Raw genomic sequence first — 19,265 nt, 5'->3', positions numbered from 1 at the left:
ACGTATTGAGGGGGCGGGGACTGCTGTCATGTGTCAATTCCAGTGAGGGGGGGAAAGGGAGGAGCTTTGTGACTGATAAGAAATATCGCTGTACTTGTCATAGCTCCTAATGTCCCTGATTTGTAGGGACTGTCCCTATATAGAACCAGATTCCTCTGTCCTTCTCTCCTCCATTTCTTCTTCGTGGTTTGGTGTATGGACCTGTATAACAATGTACAATTTAAGTGCTGGAAAAGTGCAGCTTAGACCTTGCATGGGACACTATAACTGTCCTATAGCATGGCCCTGCGAACATGTGACCACTGATTAGTGGTCACATGTTCGCAGGGCTCTTGCTATACCTTTTCAATCCCATCATTTTTCACAGTGACTGTTGACCAACTGCTCTTGGTCTCTTCTCTTTATGGAGAGCAGTGTCATAATCACACTGCTTCTCTGAGGTGCCATGGTAGCTTCCCTACATATCCCATGCCAACACCACATTTTCTGAACTATTCTGTGAGGGCAATTTATAAAAACTGGAGCAGAGAGAATTTGGAGCAGTTGCCCATAGTAACCAATCAGCTTCTCTCTTCAGTTTGTTCCGTTAAGCTTTGAAAATAAAAGATAGAAGCGGTTACTATGGGTAACTGCTCCAGAATTTGTCTGCTCCAGTGTAGATACATCCCCCTCAATGTTTTAAAGGAGAACTATGAGGTGAGTGCTTTTCACTCACCTCATAGTTCTAGCCGACCTGTGACAATGAGACTGTCACAGGTCGGCTCAGTAGATCGGGAAGTGAGCGAACATATACCGGCGTTCTCTCACCTCTCGATCCTGTCACAGCTCTATGCCGTGACAGGGGAGGGGCTGGATTCCCCCCTCCCCGCTCCGATCCGCCAGCGCTGACTGGTGGATCGGACAGGGGAGGGGGCGGGTACAGCTGGCTCTGCCTCTAGGTAGGCAGAGCCAGCTGTCACTCACGCAGCTGGGCGGATCCCGGCATAATTGTCGGGATCCGTTTCAGCTGCGGCGTCTCAGTATACCACGAGCGGTAGCTCGCGGTATACTGTGGCGTCTCAGTATACCGATTGGTTGCTGTTGGGTTATGACGATAATATGATAGATTTGCTGTGTATGGTTGCTGTGGGGTTCTGCCAATCATATAATAGATTTACTGTGATTGGTTGCTCCGGGTTCTGCCGATCATATGATAGATTTACTGTGATTGGATGCTCTGGGTTTCTGCTGATCATATGATAGATTTACTGTGATTGGATGTTCTGGGGTTCTGCTGATCATATGATAGATTTACTGTGATTGGATGCTCTGGGTTTCTGCTGATCATATGATAGATTTACTGTGATTGGATGTTCTGGGGTTCTGTTGATCATATGATAGATTTACTGTGATTGGCATTGTGATCACTTTAATTATCTAATCATGTACAAAGTAAATTGCTCCTCATTAAGTCCATCTGCACACGCGTTGTGTGTTCAAAGTAAACCAAAATGTATTTGACTTCTTTAGTAAATACTAAATACCAATCAGACATTTTTACTTTATGGCTTTGGAAAAAGTAAAGTGAGACTACAGAAGGTTGTGTCTGGATGCTTTCAGGGAAAGTCCTCTACTCATCCTCTCCTGTTTCTTCTGCACTGTTTAATAGAGCATGCTTTCTGCACATCCTTTTCAGAGACCAGCTGCTATTGGCTGAGCACAATCCAGCCAGCATCATTCTGCTGTTTCCACATCCTTGAAGACAAAATAGACTCTGCATGCTTTGTACGCTGCATACATTTCAGCCTTCCCTTGCAGCTTTCAGAAGAAGCCTCCCTTTGCTTGGTGGATTATGTAAGGATGGCTGCTGTCAGTCAATCTCAGCCTCTGCGCCAGCCGTGCCTCTACCATTCACATAGTAAAGGTAGTGTATTGGTCCAGGGCAGCATGCCGTGTACAATGAAGGGATTGCTGTTTGTGGTTATGTGAGTTCTGTCTGTTCATGTCTGAAGAACAAAGCACCAGGCAGGTTATGTTATTATGAGAGAATTGTAGTCACTTTTATGAAGAATATACAATAACCGCATGAGATATAAATAAAACCATCTATGTCATGCTGTGACAGTGTATGTCACCTGTAGGTGATCGCAACAAACATACTTCACATATATTTGTTTGCGCTTTATTTCAATATCATCACATATACCACATGTATGCTTGTCCACATACGTGCCATGTGATGGCCATACTTAGCTTTTCACGGGAACTCACACCCTTTAAACACACTTGACAGATGACTTTGTGCGTTGATAAAGGTTTGGTTCTCATTTGCATTTTCTGCTTGTTTCATAGTGACCGTCAATGTGAAGAAACCTTTGTGGCCAATACACATGAGCTGCAAGCAGGTAGCTCTGGAGATGTTTTCACTGTGTTCACAGCTTGATATTGTCATCCGAGGTGAAGTACAGCAGGTGAGTACTATTTGGTTCAAACTATAAAAAAAACAAAAACATTTGTCTTTTGCCACACAAAACAAGCGTTCACAGATATTTGTAGGGTAATGAGCTTTGTGAAATAGATCCCTCAAAGTATTAAAACATACAAAGTTAATGGCTGTGCTAGGTGCATTAGCCCATAATTAGGGTTCTAAGCTGGCCCATTAGACTCATTATGGGTCAAGGCTAACCCACAAACTTGCAGTGTAAGAAGAAGAGATGTAAAACACAACCAATATGCAGCATTGCTAAGCAAGAAGGATAATATACATATGGATATTCTCATATTTATACATGTAGTGTCTTACAAAAGTATTCAGAACAAATCCTACTCTTTGAACTAGTTTTTAGGCACTGACACTCCAAACATATTTATAAGATTGTATAACATTGTATTATGGTAGAATAGAATGTTAAGCAAAAACATTTAGATATGCAGTTGGCATTTAATTCCCACTCTTTAATATTTTAGTCACCTTTTGTACTTGGTCAGGGTTTTTGGATGATGCTCATACATCTCAAATTTAAAGGTGAACTCTGGGACTTAGAAAAAAACCTGCCCATGCAGTGAGGCCCCTCGGCTCTGCAAGGGTTAACTTCTCATTACGTTTAGGGGTAGAGGATTAGTAGAGGAATAAGAAGTAGTACATATCTTATTCCCCCTCCGGCAGGTTCCCTTCATCTGTACGACTGGCCACGGTCTCAAGCTTGCCGGCTTCACATACAATGCAGGGTTCATAGCCCTGCATTGTATCTGATTGACGCCAAGGGACTGCCCACATCCTGGAGCATCAGGGAGAAGTGGAGAGTTCCAGAGCAATGAGTGAGGTAAGTATGACAGCTTCTTCACCTGCCCCCTAGACATAACAAGAAATGAACCCTTTCAGTGCAGGGGCCCCCCACTACAAGGGTAGATTTTGCCTATCTCCGTAGAGTTAAATATTTCCACAGATTCTCATTTTAATGGAGAATCAGCGATAAAGTAATGTAATTGCATACATTAGGTAAACAAATGCAAAGCCCTAAACAAGTACAGTAAACTCCCCATTATCCGGCATCCACAGAGATTGGTAGAATCCAGATACATGTAGTTTCTGGTTGCTTGAGAATTACTATAAAAAATAGGTCTAACTAATGCCATACCCCATACTATACCATAACATAAAATCTGCATTGACTTAATATTAATACTGAAATGCAGTAATCAAAGCAAATTAAGACAAATAGACACACTTAAGACAAATAGGTACACGATCGTTTCCAGGATAATACATGCCGCAGATCAGCAGAACAGTGAGTACACAGATTTTTTTTCTGGTTAGATGAGAGTTCTGGTTAGTTGAATACCGGATAACAGCGAGTTTACTGTATTTAGATATCCCAATGGTAGTTTTAATTCAGTCATTAGTATGTGAAGCTGCTTCAAACCACAAGAATGCTGCCTAGGTAAGGCCATTGCTTCAAACTATCTGTGCTTACAATGCTTCCACCACACCTTATATTGTGTATCCCTAATTAAAGTGTATGGATTGACTTTTTTTTTTAATTGGATAGAGTACAGAAGGCTTAAAATCTTCTTGCTAGCTCTGTCCCATTGGGGAGATTTTCATTAATTTCCTGTCCCAGAGGCACAGCAGGAAATTGGGGATTATTTATGAAGTAAGGGAAATTTTCCTCTTAAGTAAGATACACACGGGTGAAATTTGCTGTGTTGGTGACCCTATTCCATTGGCAGCAGTCATTACTTAGATAATGATGACTTTTGCCAACGTAAGATGTTGGAAACTCTTTGGCCAAATGGTGTTTACAGCCAACCAGCTGAAAGCACCGTTTAGGTTTTCTGACTGCGGCCGGCGCTGCTGTCAGAATACAAAAGAAACAGTGTTAGATTTGTCCATCCATGCTGCTCAGTGTGGATGGAGGAATCTGTTCTATTTCTTTTGTTCACTCTGCAGGTTGAATGAACAAAAAAGAACCGTGTATATCCAGCATTAGACAGTTGTCATCAAAACAGGTGTACCCATTGAATTATATATTCTCACTTCTTGTTCTGGGAACAACACTAACATTTTGGATCACTTTCTGTCTCGATGACACCAAGGACCAATACCTAGTGGGCACACAGACAGACATAAAAACATGGCAGTGGTTCTAATCCTTCTATATTCTATGCAAAAGGAACAAAAATGTTTTTGCAATACTTACACTTTAGAGCAGGTGCACACCATTTTCTGGACCAGATCTGGAACATAGTGCATTGCTTTTTTGCCACGTTTTTAACGCAATTTTGCTGCGTTTGAATTTTTTTTTGCTTAAAATGGTCTTACATGTGCGTTCCAGTGCATTTTTAATGCATTTTATGCGTTCCAGTGCATTCCAGACCAGACTAAATAGGACAAGCAGTATTTTTCTGGTCTGGAATGGACTGCGCTGGTGGGAACAGAGGCCAGAAATAGCATAGGGATACATTAGGATGCATTTTGAGTCCGGAAACAATCTGGTCTGGTCTGGAGATGATCCGGACATAGTGTGAATGGGCCCTTAAAGAAGAACTCCAGGGATAAATAGTAGGGATGCACCGATACCGATACTAGTATCGGTATCGGTGCCGATGTCGAGCATTTGGGCGAGTACATTGTATATAGTATCAGTATTGGTGCCAATACCGAGTATTTGGATGAGTACTCGTACTTGCCCAAATGCTCCGATGCCTAGACCGATACCTGAGCTTCTGGTATAAGGAAGCCAGGCAGCGAGTCATTACACGGTGCCCGGCTTCCTGACTGGCTGGGAAGCTGGCTTCATGCTCCCTCATCACCTCATGACGAGGGAGCATGGAGCCGGCTTCCTGGCCAATCAGGAAGCCGGGTGTCGCATCATTACACGGCGCCCAGCCTCCTGATTGGCCAGAAAGCCGGCTCCATGCTTTCTTGTCATGTAGTGACTAGAAGCATGGAGACGGCTTCCCTGCTAATCGAAGCCGGGTGGCGAGTCTTTACACGCCACACGGCTTCCCGGCTAATCAGGAAACCAGGTGGCGAGTAATTACACGCCGCCTGGCTTCCTTAATGGGACTTCCGGTATCAGTATTCGGTATCGGCGAGTACCAAAAAAAAAAAGTATCAGTACTCGTACTCGATACAGAGAATCCGGTATCGGTGCATCCCTAATAAATATTCTTAACTCTTGCAGTGGGGCTACCTCAGCACTGCAAGGGTTAAGTGCTCATTTTTATCTAGGGATGAAAATACTGACCTGAATCTCGGATCTGGCTGGCTGCTAGACCGGTCCCTTCAGTTGTCTCCTCCTCAGTCCCCAGGCTAAACTTCCACTTTAAGTTTTCTCAAAACAGATTGGGATTTGGGAACTGACAGATGATACAGAAACATTTACTGCCTATTGTATATTTTTCTGACCAGCTTCAAGAGCAAGTTGCAGATGACATAAACTTTGGAGAGTCGGACATATTTCACACCCTTGGTGAGTTAAATGAACCAATCTGACCCTTTTCATGTTTGTACTCATCAGCAGAAAATGTCATGTTCCTTGAAGCAGCATGGCCGTTCTAGAGTCACGTTACAAGCTATAAGGAACACTTCAGGGAAGAGTTTGTTACCTTAGACATATTTCCCAATATAAAAGACCACTGAATGAAAAAGAAGTCTTTCCCTGTGCTCAGGCTTTAGTGGTCACATATCACCCGCATCGTAGGGGTTCCCTTTAGGCAGATAAACACTTCTTACTATTGGGTATTGGATACAGAAATTTGGAGCATGTGGAAAAAACAATTGTTCCTTTTTCTGTAGAGAATAGGGAATGGGTATTTCATAGCACATGCTCTGCCAACATCTATCTATCTCTAGAATTAGGCAGAACATTTCAATGGGTCTTGTCAGCACAGTGATACAATTGAGGGCGGATAGATATTTCACTGCCTGGAATTCTCAAACAGACATCCTTTCATTTCGTACACAGTCTTAAACTTACCATACATGTATAGGTTTTTTTCTCATTTGGCTGAGAAAGCCTCTCAATTCCCCCATCCACACTAAATAGCGTGGATGGAGGAAACTCCCCTGTGGGCCATTGTATTCAATAGCCGAGGCACCCGCAGCTGTTAGAATAGCTGATTGGCTACAATCACTGCTTGGCTGATAATTTTCCGCCTGTCACCTTCAATTTTCCAGTCAACGATTGTCTAGCCATGGTTAGAATTTCGACCAAAATTCTAACAGTGTATGGCCAGCTTTACGTTTGGAAAGATATCTAAGATATCCCTCCCTCTCTTGGCATTGGATTTTTAAAATGTCTTTTTATTAGAGATGCACCGATGACGGTTTTTCGGTATCGAGTACGAGTACCGATATTTTTTTCCCTGTACTCGCCGATACCGAATACTGATACTGGAAGTCCCATAAGGGAAGCTGGGCGGTGTGTAATTACTCGCCACCTGGGGGGGGGGGGGGGGTGGATGAGCCATTGCCAACCTACCAACCCCTCGGCTTCCTGATTGGCTGCTGGAAAGCCAGCTCCATGCTCCCTGATGACGAGGGAGTATGGAGCTGGCTTCCTGGCCAATCAGGAAGCAGGGCAACGTGTAATGACTAGCTGCCCAGCTTTCTGATACCGGAAGTTCTGGTATCAGGATAGGCATTGGGAGCATTTGGGCGAGTACGAGTACGAGTACTCACCCAACTACTCAGTATTGGCACCAATACTGATACTAGTATCGTTATTGGTCCATCCCCACTTTTTATTAAGTTGCTAGAAATAATATAAGTGGTTAAAAAAGGTTACATGGAAACACCGGAATGTTCAGCCTTGATTAGACGGCCAGACTCTGTTCAGCTGGTTTTTTAATCCTGTACTAGGATTCAGGTTTCTTGCTTTTGTCTTGCAAGATCTTATAAATTGTTTAGAATGTACAGACTAAATAAAATCACAACGAGATAATCCTTACTAACCTATTTTAGGTTCAGAACTTCTTGAAAGAATGAAAGAGTGCTTGGCCCACTTACCGGAACCTACAGCGTGTCTAGAGGTAATGATTCGATAACTAAATAACTCAAAAGGCTAAAAACAGCTTAATCTTTTTCTTCAAAAATAAAATCTTTTAACCACTTCTAGTGAATACTGCCAATTATATAATTGTGGGCTTATTTCTCTATATTTGCAAAAGAAAAACACAACCCTGTGTTGTGAATGCCTGAAAACATGTGACTTCCTCTCACTTCCTGTCCTGGTGACAATAAAAAGTGTCCCTGATGGAGATGTTACCAACCAAGAAGTGAGGGGAAGTCCCTCCTGTGGCAACATAGGCAGCAATTTTAAAAAAAAACTGACTGAAAACGTATCCAAAGTTTAAAAAAAAAAGTGACTTGAGTTCAACTTTAATGGAGGACACCATGGGGTTGGTCTACTAAAGCAGTATAAACTGTTTACATTGCAAGGGAATTTTCCTTAGCTTAGTGAATGAGGTGAAGCTCTGCTGTCGTAAAGGAGAGGTATTGAGAGCGGAAAATCTACTCTTCCCAATACTTAGAGCTGGTGTGTGACCCTGCAGCTACCACATGCCAACTCTATAGATTGAGAGCTGAGCGATCACAAACCACTGATTGCTCAGCTCATGGTCTTCTCCCTGCAGAGAGCAGTGACTGTTAGTCACCGCTCCCTGCAGGGATTCCCCTCCTCCCGCTCCGATCCTCCAGCGCTCATTGGAGGAACAGACAGGGGAGGGGCAGGTACAGCTGGCTTTGGCTCTAGAGAAGCAGAGCCAGCTGTCAATCAGGCAGTGGGGTGGATCCTGACAATATTGTTGGGATCTTTCCCGTCTGCAGCATGGCTCTGCACTGTCAGCAAATAGCAGGCAGTAGCAGAAGTACTTTAGTAAATGTACTAAAAAGAGGATTAAAGCAAAGCAAATTTTGACTTTAGTTCTCTTTTAAAACATCCAGTCATTAGCAAGGAAAATACAGTTTTTTACATTTTTACAAAGCTAAGTAATTGTTTTTTTTACATATTACTAAGCTAAGAGAACATTCCGATGCAGAGTAAAAATTCACTTTGCAAGGGAAACATGTATCACTCCTTTAGTAAATGAACCCCAATGATAAATAAGACCCCTTCTAATGAAAATCTGTCCAATTGTTTTTCAAACCAGTCCATGACAGTATCAAATTGGGGTGTACAGTCCACAAACAAACTTGAATCTGATGCTCCCAGCAAGATCTACATCACTAAACATGATACGGGGAATTTATCAAAGCAATTGCAGCTGTTTTTAGGCTCTTAGATAATTTTTGGTGCAAATCTGTTTAGCTGCTCCTTCTAACATGTGCGCCCGTTTTAACCAGAGCTTGCACTATTTTCCCCGATTGCGGCTGTTTTGCTAAAGTTCCCAACTGTTTACATCGGCACTTGTCCTGCGGCTGTCTAAAATTGGAGCATCACCTAACAAAACAATCGCTACTTAAGAAGTCCCTATAACCACTTCTTCAAGATGCGACAGTTATGCTTTTTTGCCTGGAGTTGCGAGTCTTCTTTCCTGGAGTCTATTTACCCTCATTCATGAACAACATTACACTAGCAACATAAATCTAGGGCAAATATATCTCATACGCCTATATGCGAGTTCAAACACTCTCAACTGCTATGATAAATTCCCTCCCGGAGTCTTTTTCACACAGCACTCTTTTTAGTCATATTATAATAGTAATAGATATTTCCTTTAATTTCTGTACCATGAAGTTAGTGTTAATTTTTCCTTGTCTACACCAGGACTATCTGGACACTTCAGGTTTATCTCTCCTTTTTCCGAGGGTGGAAGTATACATCATACATGAAAGGCCTGTTGAGATTTTGGAGAGACCTCCAATTGACGGTAAGAGGAAATAGAAACAAATGTGAATTTCTTCATCCAGAATATTTCAAATAAATATCTATTTTCCAAAATAACAATAAAGCATCAGAATATTATTATAAATGAATAAGTAATCACAGATGTGTCCCTTGATCAAAGGGATTTTTTTTATATGACTCAACTTCTTATTGCCTTTCATTCTGTTTATTTCCACATAGATTATTTTGCTCATATAGGAAAACTTAATCAGCTTCTGGTTTTGAGCCAACAGCTGGAAGATGATGTGAAACACCTAGGAAGCCATAAATATGTAGCCCATCAGTTGTCAGTGCTCTATGTAAGTATCTTAACAAGAATGCATATTGCCATTTAACCCCCACCATCGATTTATCCACTTGTCAAATCAGGGCTGCCATGACCTAATGCATTTGGTAGTAAACTACAGCCTGCGCCAGGTCACCATACCAGCACTTGGTCTAGCTGTACTATATGACAAACCTGGAGCACAGTCTTCAACAAGGCCAATCTGCGCCAGTAAACCAGCCAACATTGCAGACTCCTTCTTATGCTGTTGTGGAAATGTTTATATATTTATTTTCCTGTTTTATTTTTCCTTAGACATTCAAATCTGTAGCATACTGACAAAAGCACTCTTAAAGTTGTATCAAACTCTCAAACTTTTATTCAATAATAAATCCAGATCAAACAAATATACTTTGCCCCTCAAAGTATTTCTATACATTTTTGCTCAAACACCTACAGTCATCATGTTTCTGAACCATTGACTCCAACTCTCTCAGCTCTGCTTCCCTGAACTTCTTGTGCACTGATCAGGGACAGTGCAGACTGCAGCAGCTGTCCATCTACTACCCTGGAAATGGGAGATGCAGGGAGGAGGGGAGAGTCTATCCTTGCTTTGCTTATGGATATACAGACTTACTAGCACACAAAAGAGTGGCTCCATAGTACCCTACAAGAGCAAGGAGCCACCCTGTAACAGGATATCAGGACCAGAGCTCAGGGGACCAATTTATTCTACAGGAAACTAAAACTTTTGCACATCAGCATCCATTGTAAGTGATTTAACCAGCATTTGAAATAGCTTTTGACTTTAAAGGGCAGAAATAATCTTAACCCTTGCAGTGGGGCTACCACTGCACTGCACTAGTTAAGTGCTCATTTTTTTCAAAGGGTGTAAAATAAAAAAGATATACTCACCTGAACCTCAAAGCCGGCTGGTTGTTAGACTGCTCCCTGCAGCATCTCTCCTCCTTTGCTCTGGCGATGGAACTCACGTCCCGTACAGTGTATTGACTCACAGGACCTTACACAGCTGGAGCGGAGGGGGAGCAAGGCTGCAGGGATCAATCTAACAACCAGCCATCTCCGAGGTTCAGGTGAGTATATCTTTTTTTATTTTACACCCTAGATGAAAACGAGCACTTAACCCTTGCTGTTGGGGGTAGCCTTACTGCAAGGGTTAAGATTATTTCTGCCCGGAGTTTTTCTTTAATATCACTTTAAATACTAGAACAAGTGATTAGGAGAATCCCACATGTTCACGACATATTCCTTGTGTTGAAAATTGACACGAGCTGATAGAGGGACTTTGAGTGTGCATTCATGGTTTTCACATGTATTAATGTACTTTTTAAATGCATATCTGTCATTTTTTGGAATAGAGCCATACTCATCCTTATGATTAAGGGGTCTATTCACGAAGCAGCCGAAGGATCTAGCTGCAGCTTCGGCCGATCCTTTGGCTAGCTTCAGCCCCAGGACCCCTTCGGTTCAGTAGAACCGAAGGGCTGCTGTACGGGCTATTCACTATATCCCGTACAGCTCCCGAACTTGGCCGAGCGGCTCAGTCGAGCCGAAGGCATATGCCTCGCTGAAAGCCGAAGCTGGCCGAGCGGCCCGCCATTGGCCAGCCCACTTTTGGCAGCTGGGCGGAGCCAGCCGTGATGTTACGGCTGGCTCTGGCCACTTGCAGAGAGATCAGCGTCCCTGGTTACCTGCTAACCAGGGACACTGGTCTCCAGGCAGCCTAACTCTCCCGGGCGCGCTGGGAGTCTCCCGCTCCCGGCCGCCAAGGAGAGAAACACTGCTTTTTCTTTTTTTTTATTCTGACACGGAGCCGTGTCAGAATAGAAGAAAATTTTTTTTTCACTATAGGAATGCATTGCTAGATTCCAATTGGCTATTTCAATTTGCAATAGCCAATAGCAAACGAGCTATTGTGCCCGCCGTCTGCTGCAGTTCTCCATCAGGTCCCCACTAGTGATTGACAGCAGCAGAGGGCGGGTACAATAGCTAGTTTGCTATTGGCTATTGTAAATTGAAATAGCCAATAGGAAGCTAGCAATGCATTCCAATGGCCAAATTTTCTTTTTTTTCTTCTTTTTTTTGGCGGCAGCAGAACCACCGGCCAATAGAAAACAGTTGGGCGGAGCAAGCTGTCACTGCTAGCTCCGCACAATCGTTTCTATTAATTTTTTTCTACTTTTTAAACTATTTTTCTGTTCTGCACGGTCCCACAGAGGGACCGAGTAGAACAGCCGAGGCGAATGCCGCTCAGCGGCATTCGGCTATTCACTCAATGCTGTTCGGCATCTATCAGAATAGACCGAACAGCAGCGAGTAGCCTTCCGGAGGTTCGGCTTAGCCGATCCAGATGTTGGATCGGCTGAGTCGAACTCCTTCTGCACTTCGGGCCGGCCGAACATGCCGAGCATGTTCGACCGACCCGAAGCCACCCGATGTACGGCTGTTTTCAGCCGATATACGGCTGAAATCAGCCATACCAGCCTGAAGTGAATAGCCGAACAGTGTTCGACTCACTTCGCTTTAGGTCGGTCATTCACTCTGCTGCCTACGGCAGCTTAGTGAATAGACCCCTTAGTGTTGTGTAGTATAGAAACATGGTGTTACCAACATTTGAAGTACAAGTTGTATAAAAATGTGCATTACATAGAAATAAATGGTAACGCATGTAAAATGCATATTTAAAAAAAAAAATGATGGCAAGAAATTATTTAATAAAAGCAGGAATGCCCTTTTCTTTATAAAATGCATTGCAAATCACCCACAGCACAGCATTAATCAGGCATCTAAGATGCAGATGTGTGGTCAAATGCAAATATTTTCAAAAGCACAGGTGTGAATGTAGGCTTTATGCCAGCACTACTTGTTACTTGCATTACTTAGCCAGCTCCTGGCCCTTCTGCTCTTTTTATATGTCAATCTTATTTCCTCTAGATGTGGAGTGATATATACAGTAGCACCATAGACTACTTGTTTTGACACATAGATGTTTGTAAATGTCTGTTGAAACATAGGCATTGTCTAGCAGTCTAGGCATATTTGCAGCAGTTACAATATTTTCTTTTCTGTTCTATTTCCTAGAAAGTACTCAGTTATTTTAATGGGTGTCTCTATCTAGACGTTCTGAAGAGAGACATTGAAACCAACTTTAAGTCTGTGAAGACTGCACTTTCTACATTTGATGGGTCAAGGCAAGAGCCTCTTTTACCAGCATATTTGCAAACATGGTAAGGTTCTAAACTCATCTTGAGTGAAACGCATCTGGTGCATTCATCCTGCTTCTTGCAATAACCCTAAACCTATCAAGACAGTTGGCAACATTTACACGACCATAGGTTTTAAAAAGCCGTTTGTATGTCATATACATGGAGTGATGTGTGACCCTTGTTCATGTCAGGACATCCCCAGGGTGCATCAGTGGCTTCTGGGCACAAATGAATGGAATGTGGCTCAAAAAGTGGCATTGCTTCTATACAGATTTGGAGAAAGTGTATGAGGAAGATCATGGATTAGAAAATGAAAGCTTAGCACAGGGCTCAAAGTTGGCATCTTGAGAAATATGTAGACTGCCATTACTGATTTATTTCTGAAAATGCTAGTTATTTTTATTGGTATATTTTACACAAACTCAATAAATTTTAAAAAGACGCAACACGCAGACTCTCAATTACAAGTCACAGTTTTTCGATTTACAATGGTTTAATGTAAAACCATGATAAGAGATATGTCAATATTGCCATGGAGCCATAGGAAAAAGAAGATGTATCAGAAGACAAGACATGTACAAGATTAAACTATGAAGAAGTTAGTATCAAGGGGGAGAATGGATGAATTGATTTGTATGGGACTATGGTTAGCTGTACACAGCACCAATGGCTCCTGGGTATAGGGAAATTCGACCAGATTTACAATGTATACCCCCCAAGAGGCTGTGGGCATTGCACTAAAAAAAACAAGACTTTAATTGTGCTCAATATAATATAGGAAACAATATTGATGGAAATATGTAGGCTGCCATTGCCAACCTCTCATTATGGAAAAAGCTGAATTTTTGGAATTTTGATTTAACGGATTCCTTACTTTTCAACTCACTGATTTGGAACAAATATGTAAAACAGACATCCTGACTTCCCTTGCTGCATGTCTATTCAAGATCAGAGACTCAGAAAGTATTCATGCTACAAACTGCTTTTACGGGAGACCAGCAATAGCCACCCCTGTATTTCCTTCACTGCTGATTTTCTGTACAAGAAAGTTGATTGCAATTGCTGAGACCTTCTTTTGAAAATGCTAGTCACTTGGCATTCATACTGATGTAATGGCTTTAATACCCTCTTACGATCCAGAAAATGTATGCAAATGAAGAGTTTCTGCATGCTTGTTATGGGTCAGTGTCTCACAGTGTTCAAGTGAGGTCCATCCATGTAGACAGCCAAGCAGCAAGCATTTCCATAAACAATAGAAGTCTATTTCTCTAATAAAATGTTTTCTCTACAGGCATAAGATGATTATGATCTAATCTGTTTAGTGTCAACTGACAACTGTTCTGTCAGTGTGTAGCCAGACAGCCACAGCCAATCATTTTAGTTGGGCTAGATAATATCCATTAGAATAATCTGCCGGTTATTAGTTCCCCCAAAGAATAAGGCTGGAGGCAGATGTCTGACCATTCTCCCCTCCCATTCACCTTCTCCCTAGGTTCAGGCAATACGTTGGTGGATGATGGTCCGAACAGAATGATGCCTGGTGTCTGTGGCTAGTTTTAGTCTACCTACAAGCAGTCACTTGGTTTGCATGATGAGTGTAACACTTACCACTACAGTAGAATAGTACAAATTGGATGTCAGTGCCTGGAATACACAGGCTTCACAGCATGGCTCATACATCAGGCCATATTTATATTCTAACTATAGAGATTTAGGCCATAAATGCCTTTTTAATAAATGATGGTTGTGATACATAGATGGTGCTCATAACTTGATTTACCTGTGTTTATTTACAGGCTGCTGGGCTTAACACAAACAATTATTACAACAGTTTCCCTGCTCCCGGAAGAACTAACCAGTGAAATAATGCCCGTTCTGGCTTTCTCTTTGTCATAATGATAGGTACACTGACCAGAGCGCTCGGGTCTAAAAGAATTTATTAGCTTATTTGTAGTGCCAAGCTGCAACATACCAATAAAATGTTTGTAAATGTTGTAATTTTGATTTGCAGTATGGTGTTATTCTTTATAAATAAGGCTATTTTCATGCCTGTACATCCCTTTACAGGGTGCAGAGACAGGGTATGGTCGATATTGCATCATGTACCCATCTCCAGTAATACAGTTTAAAATCTTCCTAGGAGTGTATTAATTAATAATTTGCAGAGCCAGTGAAACTGTAAAAATTTGTTCTCTGGAAATGGAGGCAAAAACTAACATTCTTAGTATATTTTATTTTTAAGTCAAATGTATTATTAGAAACTGCATAAGGGCCATTGGAAGAAGCTGAGGAGCGTAAGAAAGACGTTTTTATATCCTGTGCTCCTCAGCTCCATCTAGTAGCCAAAATGTGGTATTTTCTTAATGTTACATTCCACTTGAAAAGAACATATACTGTACTCAGCACTCAAACTCCTCCTCAGCTCTGTGCTACAGGTCCAACAGGCGACAGGCAGGTGGGGGCAGAAGCTGGCAGCCCCTCCTAGCGCAGCACTGTCAGTTCTCGCACCAAGCAGCCATTCAAAATATGCTGCCTGGTGCCGAGTGTCGACTTGAGGTGGGGTGGGCTGGGGCTATGGCCACGAGGGAGCTCCATCCATACGTGCATTGCATATAGCTCCCTCACGTGTCCTGTAGAGGTGCCTGGACTAATATCACATTCTGGCTCCCGGCACCTCTACAGGTGCGCATAGGAGCTGTGCAAGCAATGCACATGTGAATGGAGCTCCGTCACAGCACAGTAGCCCACACTGGACCTCAGGTTAAGGATCTACTCCCAGTTCTCGTAAGGTAGGGAGACTGGGTGGAGTCTAAATGTGTGTGTGTGAGTATGTCTGTGCGTGTGTGAGATTGTGTCTGTGGTTGTGTGTGTCTGTCAGTGGTTTTGAGGATCTGTTCACATTAGTACAGTGTGTTAACCGCACAGTTCCATGCGATTATTGCACTGTACCACGCAATTGCACCTACTGCGCGTTCTGGTGTGGGAGGTGCATTGCATTGCCATTCATTTTAATGGCATCCCCAAATGCACCTCGCACTCCTATCGCCTGCACTGGAATGTGCGGAACCGCAATACCGTGCGTTCCATTGCAGTGAAACTTAGGTCGCGACTTAATGACTGAGGACAAATGTGGGTTCTGAGGTTACACAGGTTGAGAACCACTGCTTTAGATGGCCTGTGAATTTCTAACGGAGGCAGATTGAACCCAGGTAGAAGGGTAGCAAAAATGGCAGAAGGCGTCAAGGCATGAACAAGCATTGAGGGATTTGTAGGTTTACCACAGCTAGAGGTTTGCCCAATCCTGGTTTAAGTGGTTCATGTAGAAGTATATTGTATATGCATGGTTAGATTTAATGGATTAATCTAGTATATTGCATTATATACTGTATAACCCAATGGGCCCATAAGAGTGTACTGTACATAGTTATATACAGATAATCCTCGCTTAACGACTTACCTGTTTTGCGACCACTCGCACTTACGACCGTCCTCTGAGCGACCTCTGACCTCGCGCGTCAGCATCAGTGCGACGTGTCGCCGGCAGAAGCGACGTCCTCCGATCTTCACTGCGGGTCCCGGTAAGTATTTTCATTGCCCGATGTACAGTACACTGTTCGGTACTGTACATCTGCAATGCTATACAGTTCTGTACTAATGCAGTACAGTACTGTATAGAGTTCCTCACTTAACGTCCAATTTGTTTAACGACCTGGTCGTAGGAACGGAACTCGGTCGTTAAGTGAGGAATACCTGTAGTTAGGCAGGTTGAAAAAAGACACAAGTCCATCGAGTTCAACCTATAGAGATACGGAGGAAGAAAAAAAAAAGAGAAGAAAAGCCTAAACAGAACGCTATGCCCACAGCTACCCCCTGTAGATCCAGAGGAAGGCGAAAACCCCCCTATAAAGCACGGTTCAATTTGCTCCAACAGGGGAAAAAATTCCTTCCTGATCCCATAAGTCAATCATATATTCCCTGGATCAACAATCTCTGATGCTTAATATACCTCCAAGAACTCAATATCCAGTAATATTCTGTGCATTTAAGAATACATCCAGATGTTTTTTGAAACAGTTAACTGAGCTAGCTAGAACTAGCTCCTGGAGGAGTCTATTCCACATTTTCACAGCTCTAACTGGGAAGAATCCTTTCCATATGCAAAGGTTAAACCTCTTTTCCTCCAGACGCAAAGAGTGCCCCCTTGTCCTTTGCAGTTACCTTAACGTGAATAATTTGGCACCACGCTCACTATATGGACCATTTATGTATTTATACATGGTGATCATGCCCCCCTTAATCGCCTCTTCTCCAGAGAGAACAAATTCAGGTCAGCTAATCTTTCCTCATAGCTGAGCTCCTCCATGTCTCTTATGAGTTTAGTCGCCCTTCGCTGCAACATATAAATCTACTTATAAATACGCAATATACATATTAAAATATAAAGATTGTTGTTTTCACAATTGATTGTTCCTCTAAATACAGAAGTGCGAGGGAGTGTCTAATCACATAGTTTCCATGCATCCTGAAATCTGTTTAAACATTTACATGGCAATCAAACAAACGTTTCTCCATCTACATATATCTTTCAAATGATAATTCCCGAATCTATGATGACATCATCAAATGCTGCAACTATATATTGATTGGTCAGAAATCTTTATGAACGTTCTGATTGATAATCTAACAGTGTATGGGGACCATTAGTCATACAAATCAGATCCATATTCGATCAGGTTCGTTATTGGTATCCGTCTGAAATTTCATTTCGGAAAGATCCATAATAGGAAGTCACATGACTGTGCCTGTAATGCAACCCTCAACAGCTAAAAAAAAACCCCCATCTGATTGGCCAGAGAACAGTCACATGCCGATTTAAATTAGTTGTGAATGAAATTCGGACAGATCCAAATTTTCGTCAAAGGAACATTTGGATTAATTCGCTTTTGGGCGCATTTGAATTAAGATGCAGCCGAATGTCCCAATTTAAAGATATTCGTACGAATATCCATTCAGAACGAAGCAAAATTTACATGTCCAGTATTAGTATATTTTCTTTACACGTCGAATGTAATCCATTCATGAATGAATCAGGAAAATACTGCATATTGGCCACTAAATGGAACTGAGGACCATAGGAAATAAGTGTCCCCTGAATGCAGGAGATTTCACTTTATGTCCTGTAGGCTAAACGTAGAGGAAATCATTCTAAAGCAAGGGAAACCTTCTCTTAGGGTCCATTCACACTGAAGTGTTTCGCTATTCGTATGTTATTGCACAACGCACCTATCTTTACCGCACTCTAGCTGTGTTGTGCGGTACCGTGGGCTAAACACACAGAAGGGACTTTATCAAAACTGGAGCACACAAGAACTAGAGCAACTGTGCAAGGCAACCAATCAGCCTCCTTCTTTCATTTTCAAATCTTAAGGTGCCCATATACTGTGTGGAAATCCCACGATCGTACGATAATCGCAAAGTGTATGGAAGGCGTGCAACCGTTTCTACTGTACGCACATCTTTTGTCTAAGGAGCATGTTCGAAAACCAGCTGGTTTGTGGCATGCTCGGGAGACAAATGCCGAACGGGCAGGTGTACTGTTCAGCATTGTGGTGATTGCAATTACGATCTGCCTGTCCAAGATACGTTTTTAAAATTACTTTACAACCCTCGCAAGACATAAGTCTTGAAAGGGTTGTAAAGCGTATGGCCACCTTTAATGAAACAAACTGAAGAGAGAAGCTGATTGGTTGCCATGCACAGCTGCTACAGATTTTGTCTGCTCCCATTGTCCCCCCATTGTAACATGCGTTGCGCAACACTTCTGTGGGTTCTTAAAGGAGAACTTTAAGATCCTGTCACGGCTCTCGACAGGGGAGGGGCTGGATTCCCCCCTCTGCCAGCGCTGACTGGCGGATCGGATGGGGGAGGGGGCGTGTACAGCCGGCTCTGCCTCTAGATAGGCAGAGCCAGCTGTTACTCACGCAGCTGGGCCGATCCAGACATAATTGTCGCGATCCGCTTCAGCGTCTCAGTATACCGCGAGCTGTAGCTCGTGGTATACTGAGCCTAGGGTGACGGGAGGACGCTAGTTTGTGTCCTTCCGTTACCCTAAGCTGAACTATGGGGAAAACCCTTAACCCCATAGTTCTCCTTTAATGTGAACATAGCTTCACAAGCCTAAGTGATCATTGTCCTCCTGAGCTCATAATATGCGATCAATACTAAAGTGGAACTAGAAATGCAGGTAGGATAAGCGAAGGATCTATAACCAGGTCCTCCTTCCGCCTTGAGAACACAACGATCACGGTGACAGATTCCTTTACTCTCACTTACACCAGCGATGTGCAAGCACAATACAGAGAGCTGCGCTCTGATTGGCTGCCTGCATACTGCTGGTCCAGG

At 42.7% G+C, this 19,265-nt stretch overlaps 1 protein-coding gene across 1 annotated transcript; it reads left to right on the top strand.

The window, feature by feature from the left end:
• Positions 1–1,639: 1,639 nt before the first annotated feature.
• On the top strand, positions 1,640–14,765 carry LOC108801218. Its single transcript, XM_018573154.1, has 8 exons — positions 1,640–1,903; positions 2,332–2,450; positions 5,894–5,954; positions 7,448–7,515; positions 9,252–9,354; positions 9,552–9,670; positions 12,739–12,884; positions 14,660–14,765. The coding sequence occupies exons 1-8, from the start codon at positions 1,840–1,842 to the stop codon at positions 14,757–14,759; spliced, it is 780 nt and encodes a 259-aa protein (XP_018428656.1). The 5' UTR covers positions 1,640–1,839; the 3' UTR covers positions 14,760–14,765.
• Positions 14,766–19,265: the final 4,500 nt, after the last annotated feature.

This window comes from Nanorana parkeri, unplaced genomic scaffold (assembly GCF_000935625.1).
Source record: "Nanorana parkeri isolate BGI_ZX_2015 unplaced genomic scaffold, ASM93562v1 scaffold2253, whole genome shotgun sequence".
In the NCBI taxonomy this organism is placed as follows: Eukaryota; Metazoa; Chordata; class Amphibia; order Anura; family Dicroglossidae; genus Nanorana; species Nanorana parkeri.
Note: the sequence above shows the minus strand (reverse complement) of the source record. Positions and strands in the feature narration are given on the sequence as shown.

Bases quoted from the DNA above. Each gene is read 5' to 3' on its own strand.
- LOC108801218 (XM_018573154.1), top strand. From the start codon at position 1,840: ATGGCTGCTGTCAGTCAATCTCAGCCTCTGCGCCAGCCGTGCCTCTAC. The intron at 1,904-2,331 runs GTAGTGTATTGG...CTTGTTTCATAG, and splicing joins CTACCATTCACATAGTAAAG to TGACCGTCAATGTGAAGAAA. The intron at 5,955-7,447 runs GTGAGTTAAATG...AACCTATTTTAG, and splicing joins GGACATATTTCACACCCTTG to GTTCAGAACTTCTTGAAAGA.